Below are 12,334 nucleotides of genomic sequence, written 5' to 3' on the forward strand. Positions count from 1 at the left end.
ATGGAATACACGTCAATTTTAAGCACAAATCTTAACCAACCGTCTAAAAATTTTACATCCGTCAATAACCCGACACAGTTAAGTAGACAGCACGTCAAACGGATTGCATACCAGCGACGTACCTTTTGATTCGCCCGGGTTATTCATTCATTTACTCATTCTTCTTAAAATTAGGAGCTGTGAATCATCCGTCCCTTTCTTTTTCGACGGATATGAAAATGACGGATATAACTTAAAATAAAATTAGGCGGTGTCTGCAGGAATCGGGGCCAATGTCTGTGTAAAACGAGGTTGTTAGTATGAAGTGTAAGGGGTTTGCCTATGTGTTGTGCGTACGGTACGTTATCCATTCCATCGTCAAAGCAGCATCTGTATCACTGGCTGAATCTTCATTACAGGCGGACAAAGTCGCGAGCGATAGCTAAGTAGATGTAATCATCACCAGTCCATTAACGTCCCCACTGCTGGGGCACGGGCCTTACCTATGGATGGATAGGGAGATGGGGCCTTAAACCACCACGTGGGCCCAGTGCGGATTTGTGGTTATTATTAACGACTGCTAATGCAGCCGGGACTAACGGCTTAACGTGCCTTCCGAAGCACGGAGGAGCTCGACATGAAAACTTTTTTTTTGTGGTCACCCATCCTATGACCGGCCTTTGCGAAAGTTGCTTAACTTCAAAAATCGCAGACCGAGCGCGTTAACCGCTGCGCCACCGCATGTAGTAGTAGATGTAATATACAATTATATTACCAATGTATCATTTATATTCCATATTTCACAAGCAAGAGGAAGACATGCGGGCATAAAATAAATTAATTTATATTTATTTTGTATACGGATCTACATAATGTGAAATTTCAAAGTGAGAAAATGTAACAGGTAATGACTTTAATTAATAAAGTATCGTTATCACGCGCGTAAAATATTGTGCAAAATTAATTTCATAAAATGAAACCTTTTAAATATAATACTAATACGGTTTGTGCGCGTGGGTGTATGTTTCTTTTGTGAAGAAAAATAAAGAAAGAATAAAGATTTTTTCTATTGTATTGCATGGGGAAGATATTTTCAGGACGATAATTTCCAGTGAATCCATAAATATAGATAAATGTGACATGCGCTACCTTTAGAACTAATATAAGTACCTTATTTTATAAATAAGAGTTTACATGTGTAAACTCTCTCAATATTCTCGGTTAAAATCATAATCAACTGTGTAGAACAAACATATATTATAGTTGTGTATAATATTAGATCCTGCGTCAACATGTTGATAGTAAAATTTGAACGCACCTTTTCTTCGTCACATACACAATTACACACGTTTATATAACATAGCTTGTTATTTAAAATTGGACGAATCATCGTGATAATGTTATGCTTTGTTATTTCAGCACTCGTAAAACAATGGTGGCAATTAACAAGATATTAGGGGATGACAAATCTACGCACCTACTTCACAAATTGAAGCTAATTCTGCGTTTGTGACGAGAATAATTTATATAATCGTGTTCTGACGGATAATTGTTTCGGCATTCAAAGTTTTACTTTTAAAATGATTACTTTGGGTAAATGGGAAATTGTGTAGAAACTTCATTAGGAACTTGAAGCCACTAATTATCCAGACACATTTATGGATAATATCGTTTGAAGTTCCGTGATAGATTAAGGGGATCCAAACAGATTAAGCAAATGATTCCCGCCTACATAATAAGCAGAATGCTGTCTTAAAGGATTGTGTATTAATAGGATTTGAACACGAATATTAAATACTTCAACTGTTGTAAGTTAGTTACAGTTTATACCATACAACAAACAGCACATCAACTCACCATTGGTGAGGTGGAGTACCTAAGTAAACTCTATAGACTTAACTTTTATTGAATGAGAGGCAGGTTGCATAATGGCCAGAAGTGGGACGTATGGATGACGTAGGTAATATTAAAAACATTTTATTTTATGTCTAATATAAGGTATGCTATGATTTCATTACTATTTAGTAGAAGTGTAATCCAAACAGATTATACGTAACATATGATTATACGTAAAATACACTTTGCTCACACAGAGCCGGGAAAGCGGAAAGCGCCCTGGCCCGCTTGTTTCGCTTAGGCAGTTTCACCACGTTGAAGCATTTCGTGTGATACATCAGCAGGGCGTTGCACACAACGTGATAAAACGATTCGTGGTAGATCGATTCAATCAATTTTGTCGAAATCTGTAAGTTTGTTTGTTTCCCTAACATGCGTGGCACGTGATTTTATTCGTATTTAGCACCAATCGACAAAACGACATAATTATGTCGTTAGAATTGTTAAAATGACTGTTACAAAATTTCGTAACGTTGCGCACGTTAGCTTTACAGAACAATTGGCTATTTCGATTGTATGCAAGTATGTTTCTACAGCGCGACGCGATCTATTTGTGATCCTTCCAAATTTAATTTCTTACCATGAACATGTCTATTAAAGCAATAGAACGGAAAAAAGACAGTTTTCACAATAACAGTCAAATACTCATCTAATTGCGCAAGCATGGTGTCCCAGTGACATGGGACTCTCGCTGCCAAGCTACCGAATCAACCCATCTGTTACAACTAAGTAAGTAGTAAGTATCTTACTTACTACTATTACTAATTTTTTTTTATACGTGTGGCTTCATTGGTAGGTAGAGTCGCTTATTGAGTAATTGATGTGGTAAATTAAAAAAAAAACCCTTATAATGGTCCTGATTCCTGTAGACACCATCTAATTTTATTTTAAGTTACACCTGTCAATTTTAATAAGGAAAACGAAAAAGGGACGGGTAATCGACAAGCATAACATTTATGGAACACACGTCAAGTATAGGCAGGAATTCTAAAAACCCTCCCAAAATTTTATATTACCCAATAACCCGACAGAATTAAGACAGTACACGTCAAACGGGTTACATACCAGCAGGATGCATATTTTATTCGCCCGGGTTATTCATTCATTATAAAATTAACAGTTGTCAATCATCCGTCCCTTTACTTTTCGGCGGATAAGAAAATGGCGCGTATAACTTGAAATAAAATTAGGAGATGCCCGCAGGAATCGGGGCTATGGGTTTATTTAATGTAAATCAGGTGAAGACGAATGCAGCTGTGAAGTTAAAAGTTCCAGCACCTCGCATCACACGGCGAGCACCTCAACTCACTATCCAACTGTTTAAGAATAACTTAAGTCTCCACTGCATATACAAATACCTAAGTATCAACTTCTGCACGCGTTCTGACTTTGAAAATAAAGCCAGGTAAACTGAGTTTGTTATGCCAGAATATTGGAGGATAATTTCTGGAACTTAAAGTCGCTTACGTTTGTCACAATGTCGAAGAATAATTAATTAGTGCCAGCGTACTTCATTGGGTGATTCAGATCGGGATTTGATGCCATAGAATATCACCCAGTTCTCTAGAAAATAATGGCGAGACGACTTAGTAGCAACCATCAACTGGCTGTAAATAGCGAAACAAGACCGCAAAAAATGGGAGGTTCGAACCTCGATTACATTAGCATTAATTATCAAAATGGAAGCGTGCTCTAAACAAATGAATGTGCTTGGAAACTACACACAGGCAAAGTATTTTTGCCAAGTCGCACCGGAACACCAGAGTTCCATTACGATTGTCTAGTGACAATTTCGGAAAGCGACTCGATCGGCGGCGCTAAATTAGGATTGACGCCGACAGGTTTTGTAAAAGCATTGCAGTGTTGAATTATTAAGGCTACTCTGGCTGGCTCTATATTCGTACCACCAGTCACCGTCTGCTGTTCGTATACAGCCGTAGGTAATGGTCCGTTTACAGAACCGGTTCATTTTCAATTCTGACACCCGGATAAAGTGGTCGGCGAATATGCGCCGCTTTAGGCTGGCAGATTTGTAGAATAAAAAAGCTGATTTTGTTTCTGTGGGTTCTAATTTTGACGAAACAATTTTATTTCTAGAGTTTACTTTACTACGAAAAAAGATACTCGCTGGGTAATGATGCCGCCGACGAACTGGCAAGGAGAGGATCAGACACCAGGATATATGGACCCGAACCAATCCTGCCGATACCTTTCAGTCAGTTACGCTCGTGGGTACGGGACCATACCCAGCAATTACACAACGACAGATGGACACAGCTGCCCACATGCAGACAGTCGAAGGATATCATGCCGATGATATCCAAGAGCTTCACTCGCCGACTGCTTCGCTTAAACCGCAATGACCTCCGAATAGTAGTGGGCAGTATTACGGGTCACTGCCCACTCAACAAACACCTATTTAATTTAGAGATAACGGACAGCCGACTTTGCAGAGCCTGTCTGGACGCAGATGAAACTGCCCCCCATGTAATCCTGGAATGCACGGGAGTGTCAGCACAACGGGTAAAAATCCTCAATGGAATGGGGTCGCTCCGCGAAGCCTGTGAATACCCCAGGAGGCTTCTGAGCTTCTGGAAGGAGATAGGTTGGCTTACGTAGTCAACGGTTACACGCATAATGGGCCATCTTAGAGTCTAAATGCGGAAAACAGAGCCCACTAACATAACATATAACATAACGATACTCGTATTACGCCTAAATCATTCTACTTCTAGTATTTCTTGAGTTAATCTTTGGGAAAATTCAGCGGGGCAAAAAACTACAGATTATTGGTATGAATAGCCTACTCGTAGTTTGCGACGCCAGGCCGTCGTCAACGAACGGACGGACGGAGACAATGGTGAAATCACCATCGGGTAGATTGATATTATGTAAGTTACCGCAACAAAGTTTATATAATTATTTACGCGAAATTATGTCAACTATGCGATTAAAACTATGCCTGCTAATATTGAATTTCTTGCTTATTGAGTAAGGAAAAGTTCGAAAGCAATTCCGTGAAAATTTAATGCTCTTTTGAACTTACGAGAATGCGGAATTTTCGAACTGAAGCCAACACTGAGCATAGCTAATTTGTAGCGAATTTTTTATGAGGTCGGTTCACAAGATTTCTAAAGAACGCTTATCTGCCTGCCTCGCAATAAATGACTTATTACTACGTAGAAGAAAGGGCAACTTTACGCTCTAGAAAAGTATAATCCAGTTGTTTGATCTGTACATTATGGATAAGTCAGCCATCAATAGAGTTCTACGTTTTCGAATAAATTACTGTGCTAGCACCATTTTCAATCATTTTCATTTTCCACCTCATTTCAATTTGTAATTGGGTTCTTTCTGTTAAATACTTACTTAGTATTAACTTAATCAATTGAACTAATTAAAAGTTTTATAATTTAGACCAAAGCCTGAGAAAGCAAAATGAGATTTACGTGTAATTCCATGAGTTATTTAATGGTAAAATAAAATTTCAATCAGAATGATTTCGATTTTTTGTGATATCTTCTAGCTACGTTGATAATAATAATGGATAGTTTCCGATGAATTAAATTTATGTTTCTTTTGAATTTTAACAACGGATACTTAAATATTATTCACCTTTATATTTGATAAATTTTTTGAATAAAATTCGTCAGAAAATATACAAATAACGTTACCTCAATACGATGTTGAGTTTTACCTAATTAATATCTTCTACCCGTATAGCATAAGCATGTAATTCAAACCATAATAATACTTATTTTATTTTAGTTAGTATCAGTCGAAATATTCTACAGCTAGCCACAGCTGATTCTCAGTATTTCCAGTAAGTTTTTAAAAAGGCATCCATTTCTTCGCGCCATTTTCACCGTGGTTCGTCGTCCGTCTTCATTGGGCAACCATTCGGTACTGATCTTTGCCCGCAATTCGTTTGGAATTCTTGCCGATTAAATGCTTAGTAGCAAGTAATTGCTAAACTTTTTTTTTTTTGCTGGTGTAGTGCTAATATTATGATCGCCTGTCGTATAAAAATATGTTGAATGAAAAAGTGTTTTAGCGAAGCAGCATTACTTTTATAGAGGTGAGTTTGCTTTTCCGAGAGTTTAAAATACATTGCATGCATGTAAAAATACTTGATTAAAAGAAAGAAGAAAGAAAATAGTAGAAAAGAAAAAGAAAATTCAATAAACGATACATTTGCAACTTTTAATTACTTAGGTGATAACAAGGGTCACATAATATGACAATACTACATAATTACATACAATATGAATACACATATTACAACTAATGAATCAATGTTTCCTTTATGTAGGAGAGTGAGTAGAACTGAACGTAAGATTGATAAGAAGATAAGAGAGAATACTATGGAAGGATAATATAATATTTTGAATTACAACAAAATAATTATTATGTATTGAAAGAAAAACACACAACGTCGATATGAAGATTGTTTTGTGAACTTACCCTTTACTCCCGCTATGTTGGTACTATTTACCTGCTTGTCACCTGCTAGGGCAACACTTTCTTAAACTTTGAAAGTGTGGTAGCACTGCAATTCTGTCATCTTTTCATAGTCCTTCACCAGGAAGATATTCCTGCGACGTTGTGTGTTTTTCTTTCAATACATAATAATTATTTTGTTGTAATTCAAAATATTATATTATGTATTTGTCTAAAAACACACAACGTCGATATGAAGACCTGTTTGATATCTGCTGGTGACAAACACAAAACGCTATGTGAAAAGTTATAATATTTATTGTAACTTACAAGTTTCTATGAAACAATCAACACATAATAATATTCAAATTAAAAAATTGTTAATCAGGCACAAAATTATTAAACAGTAAATGAGATGTATTACTCTTCTTTTGTATTTCTTTACAATAGAATTTTTTAAAAGTATCTTTACTCTTCCAGTTGCCTCGTGATAGTATGTCATCAATGGGATGATTCTCAACCCAGCTTGCTGAGGCCACAGCTGATCTGAATGATCCTGGTGATGCTGTGATCCCTGCATCTTTTAGTACAGATCGTATCCAACCACCAATAACAGTCCTAGAAGCTGGTTGAGGTTGTCCAGTTATAGTAATAAATAGGTGCTTCAGTCTATCAACCTCATTTCTTCTGTTTTGAGAAGCTTCAATAAGACGTTTTATCCAAGTAACTGGGCACACTTGCTTATTAGGGTGTTTTAAGAGCTGCCATCCTGACTGCCTGTGGATAGCAGTGTCTGTCTTTGACCCAAAGAGAGGCCACAGAGTAATTTTATCTTCAGATATGAATATATTTGATTGGGATATTGAAAGTAACGTAAGATCGTGTACCCTCCTACCCGACGCCAATAGTAGAATAGCTGCCGTTCTCCGTGAGATTTCAAATAATGTATTTTTTGGGCATGGGATAACTAACCAATCAAATACTATCTGGACATCCCAAACAGGCGATTTTGCTTTGACAGGTTGGGATGCAGAAATTGCTCTAATCATCTGTCGTAGTAATAAATGGTCATCAGATTCATGGTCACGTCTAATTTTACAAAATGTAAATATTGCGGATTTATGGACTAAAATCGTGCTATATGCAAGTTTCTCCACCAGATGTAGGTAGGCTAGAAATCTGGAAATGTGACAAATTTCTGGATTTGTGCTACTAACACGATTCTCGTCACACCACTTTAACCACCGCTTAATTGCAGGAAAATAGGTACTCATTGTGGATTGCCGCCAACTGGTACGTAACAATTGCTTTTCGGATTCTGACCAGTTACTAGTTTGTTCCCCCCACCTCCAATTAACCAAGCCTGTAGGTTCAGTTGGTCGACTTGTACTGGTGGACGTTTCGTGGCAGTGTCCACTAGGCACTCCGAGAGCCTCTCTATCGTTATAGGGGGTTCTAAGGCTCGTGACCTCAAGTCTGCCAACCAAAATGTTTTCTCCCAAAGAGGAGTAATTACAATGTACAGACCCTTGGCGCTGTTCAGATGGGCCAGAACTCGAGGGATGAGATTGGGTGGAGGGAAAATCCAGCCCAGTTGAAATTCCCACTCTTGACTGAAGGCGTTTGAGAAGAGTGCTGAGTGATCTTTGCAGTCTAGCGAGACGTACCTGTTGACCACGGCTGTTTCGGCAGACGCGAACAGATCGACGTCTGGTGTGCCCCAACGATGAAATAATCGGTTTGTTGCAGTGGGCAACAGGTGCCATTCCGATATCTGCCGTGCTCGTGAGAGGCGATCGGCAGTGCAGTTGTACCTCCCCGGGAGGTAGTGTGCTGACAGGGTTATGTTTAGCCTGTCTGTCAGCTTCAACAACTTGCATGTCAGATTGAGTAAATCCAAAGAGTGCGTTCCCCCTTCCTTCCGAATGTAGGACACCAAAGTTCGGTTGTCGGACTGGACTAGAATATGGGCATTCTGCAGACGATGGAATTGATCCCGAATCGATGCATATACTGCGAACAGCTCTTTCCAGTTCGAGTGCTTCCTCCTCTGTTCTTTTGTCCAAGATTCCGATAAGAGGGTCTCGTTCAACTGAGCTCCCCAACCCGAGTCCGACGCATCGGTAGTCAGGAAGTGGGTGTATGGGGATTGATGCAAGTCCGACTTGTTCTGAATTGACTTGCTCCACCATTTCATGTCGTTCCGTACTTGTGGGGGTAAAACCAGCAACAAGTTTTGATTGGATTTGAAACGTTTCAGAAAAATTTGAAGGTAACGACAATGGAGGCGGCCCTTTGGAATAACAAAGTTGGCGAAGTTTAACTGACCTAGTATTTTTTGAATATTTTTTAAATTGCAATGTGTTTTGTTTAATCTGTTTGCTATGGACTGTCCTAACTTTCTTATTTTTTCTTTTGACAGAAACATTGTGTTCAACTTTGTATTCCAAGTGATCCCTAGATACTCTATCTCCTGTGTTGGTTTCAGTATAGATTTTAGATAATTTATCTGCCATCCCAGGGATTCCAAGAGACTCACAACTTCCGAAGTTTGAGAGATCAACTTGGTCTGGTCCTGATTGACCAGGAGGAAATCGTCTAGGTAGACTAGAACTCGAATTCCTCTCGAACGTAGGATCTCCGCGATCCAGTTCGTCAATGCTGCAAAAGTGCGAGGTGCGGATGCTAGGCCGAAGGGTAGGGATGACATCTGTAGAAGCTCTCCATTGTACACTAACCTGAGATAACAGCGATGGGCTTCGGCTATTGGTACGTGGAAGTATGCATTCGACATGTCTATTTTGACCATCCAATCTTCTTTCTGAAGGAACTCTGGAACTGAAGCATGAGGAATCAGTTGGAAGTGTTTTGAATGCACAAACCTGTTTAAACCTCTCAGATCGAAGATTGGACGCAGGCCGCCGTTCGACTTTGGTGCTATGAACATTTTTGACAGGAAGCTTGGTGTTATTTGTGCAGGTTTCTCTAGAACCTGTTGGTCCTTCAATTCTTTTATTATACGTGTCAAATCCGGTGTTATTTTGGTTCTGTACAACCTTGTCATGTCCGAGGTAGGGTAATTCAGGGGTGGTCTGTTTAAAAAAGGGATACGAGCTCCCGAGATAATTTTTATAATAAACTTGTTGGCCCCTAAGGCTTTCCATACTGGAAGATAATTCTGTAAGCAACCTCCCCTGAATATGTGTTGTGGATAGTCATTTTTTAGAGTTTTTATCCTTGGCGCGAAAGGAAGTATTATCATTTTTTGTGTCTTTTTTAAATTTCTTAGGGAAGTTTTTGTATTTACCCTGGCTATTGCTATGGCCAGAAGTATTAGGTGGAGCCCTGTTAACTTGAGATTGACCTGGTGTTGCAAAAGGTTCAGATGGTCTCTTCTTTGCAAATGGTTTATTTTCTTTCAGGTAAGATGGAACATTTAACCAGGAATTTGTGCCTCCCAGTGACTGTATAACCGGAATGAGGGTGTTCTGGTCAAATAGATGTTCGGCACTTGGAGGTAATCTCCTCAATGTGTTTTGAAGGTTTTTATTACCTACTTCAGAGATGATCCGTTCCCGTCTAACTTCTAGGCATTCAGCCCTCTTTCCACAAACTACCTGTAACATCTGTTCCATATTTTTGTAATGAGCAGAAGCCGGGCCAAATAAATTTATTATCTTTTCATACAAATTAGTTGGGTTCAACTCATCCGATGAGTTGTTAGCCCAATTAACAATTTCTTGTAAATTGTCACGGATGATTTCTTTCTGCTCTAGTAAGCCATTAGTAAGACCTGCCATAGTCCTTTCAGTTGTTGCAAGATAATCTTTGCCTTTATTTAGATGGCAAAGTTCATTGTTAATTTTTAGTTCCACAAAGCCCGGCTTGGCCAAAAAGGTTTGTAAGACTTTAGAATACTTCACCTCTTTCCAACCATCACTATTAAAGTGTTGTAATCGCATTAATTCGTCCACACGCTTTTGAGATGCATTTTTAATGACCTTTGTGCTGTCTGTAACAGTCTGGATTTCCCCCAAATTAAGTTGTACAGCATTCGGTTTGGTTAAAAAATCGTTAGAAGCAGATGAACTAACTGTATTAGGTACAGATGAGCCGGGTAATGACGTCGGCAAAAAGTTTTGTACATAATTTGTAAGTTGACTTACATGAGTGATGAGTGCATCAACGCGTGGATCGTAACCCTCAGTATTTGACTTACGCTTGGATCTCTTGTTTGGACGACGTGAGGACTGACCTTCTGAATCCGATTCAGCGTCCCCACTGTCGTTACTTGAGGAAGAAGTTATATTTTCTTCGCGAGTTTGTGGAGGTTCTTGAACCTCGTTTTCCGCAGTAGGCGGGGTATTACACACACTTTCCTCACTCATTTCACGGCACAACACAAATTTAGCACGAAAATATACTATTTTGCGGCTATTTAACTTGTGATTTTAAACTTTTTACGATCTCGAGAAAAGTTATCAACCGTATAAGCGGGAATCACAAAACGCTATGAAAAGATGACAGAATTGCAGTGCTACCACACTTTCAAAGTTTAAGAAAGTGTTGCCCTAGCAGGTGACAAGCAGGTAAATAGTACCAACATAGCGGGAGTAAAGGGTAAGTTCACAAAACAATCTTCATATCGACGTTGTGTGTTTTTAGACAAATACATAATGAATGGATATTTGGTTGTATATGGTATGAATTTAGAATGGTTAATGAATGGGATGGAAAGAAGTTTTTTATTTTAAAAATAAAACGGGTTGTCTATGATTATTCGGGTCGGCGTGTAAACGTGCATTTGTTTTTTTTTTGTAAAAAAGGAAAAATAAATGGAGTGAAGATAAATAAAATATCCTTTTTATTTCTTTATTCCATATTTATTCCACGTGATAATAATTTTATAAAATAAATGTTAATTTCTAAAAGAAAATAGTAAGTTAGTGGTATAAGATGTCGATTTTAGTTCTGAATACCTAAGTTTATTTAGTTTCATCGAAGTCCGGGACTGGGCCATAGTCTTCCCCTCCGAGCTGCGCGGACGCCTTCACCCAATGCATCGCCAACGCAACGACCAGCAGCAAAAACGAAGGAACCTCCATCATTTATCCGAATTACCAGCGAATACTGTTAACAACGATCTACTGTTCCTTTTATACCACCTGTCCTCCATATCTTCGCCGCTTAAAGGACCTTTGTATTTTATGACTCCAAGTTTTCTTAACAAAATTAAATTACTTATAATAAATATTTCCTTATCACTGATATGGTGGCAATTATAATGGAATAATTGGCTTTTAACGCGTAGTAATTAGATTATATACAATTCATTTAAAGTAACAGTATTTTGTTTTATATCAGGAAACGATGTTGATGTCGGAACTAAGCATTTCCAAAGTTTCATTATAAATGCAACGTACTGACGTTTTGTATCTTGTTTGAGTCATCTAGCCTATTCGGGTGTGTGAGACCAAATGAAGTCAGGTAGCAGTCTCAATGTCTATGTCTAGTAGCACACTCAACAAACTAATTATCCGTTCGCAGTATTTGTTCTGCCGCCGTGATTGCTTTGTCGTCTTCGAGCATACATTTTCCACACTTAGCGCTCATGCGCTTGCTTTTAACTGGAATACAAACAAGTCCTTATGTATATTTTATCCTAATCAACTTTTCTTGAGGTCATTCTTGGACAATTCTACTTAGCCAGACAACTTTTACACTATAAGGTATAAAAAAACACACCGAAACATTCATTAATTCATAAACGAAAAGAAAAAAAATGAATGCTCCAGAGGCTGATTCTTATCTCGAGCATATAATACGTATTTTACCACTCTGACTACCCCGATAAGTATTACGTGCACAAATTTTAAAATTCACACGTAAACCTAGCGAAAGGCCGAAAACTTCGGCACAGTCAACTAGATATGCAAATAAAAAAAAAACAATCTACCGTGCAAATAATGGCTGATGTTTGCTTATCCAACTGAACAGGACAACTTCCGTCTGCGGAAGC

The 12,334-nt window shown here is 38.4% G+C and overlaps 2 protein-coding genes across 3 annotated transcripts in view; both read right to left on the bottom strand.

Annotated features, from left to right (window-relative positions):
* LOC126369517 (poly(rC)-binding protein 3) overlaps positions 1 to 12,334 on the bottom strand; it is a 196,786-nt gene that overhangs the window by 110,772 nt on the left and 73,680 nt on the right. The window lies entirely within an intron of this gene.
* Positions 7,586 to 9,379, bottom strand: LOC126369793 (uncharacterized). The gene is made up of 2 exons (XM_050014357.1): positions 8,855 to 9,379; positions 7,586 to 8,608 (listed from the first exon to the last, which is right to left on the bottom strand). Exons 1-2 carry the CDS (start codon positions 9,377 to 9,379, stop codon positions 7,586 to 7,588), a joined length of 1,548 nt encoding a protein of 515 aa, XP_049870314.1.

The sequence above is a fragment of the Pectinophora gossypiella genome, chromosome 9 (assembly GCF_024362695.1).
Source record: "Pectinophora gossypiella chromosome 9, ilPecGoss1.1, whole genome shotgun sequence".
Classification (NCBI taxonomy): domain Eukaryota; kingdom Metazoa; phylum Arthropoda; class Insecta; order Lepidoptera; family Gelechiidae; genus Pectinophora; species Pectinophora gossypiella.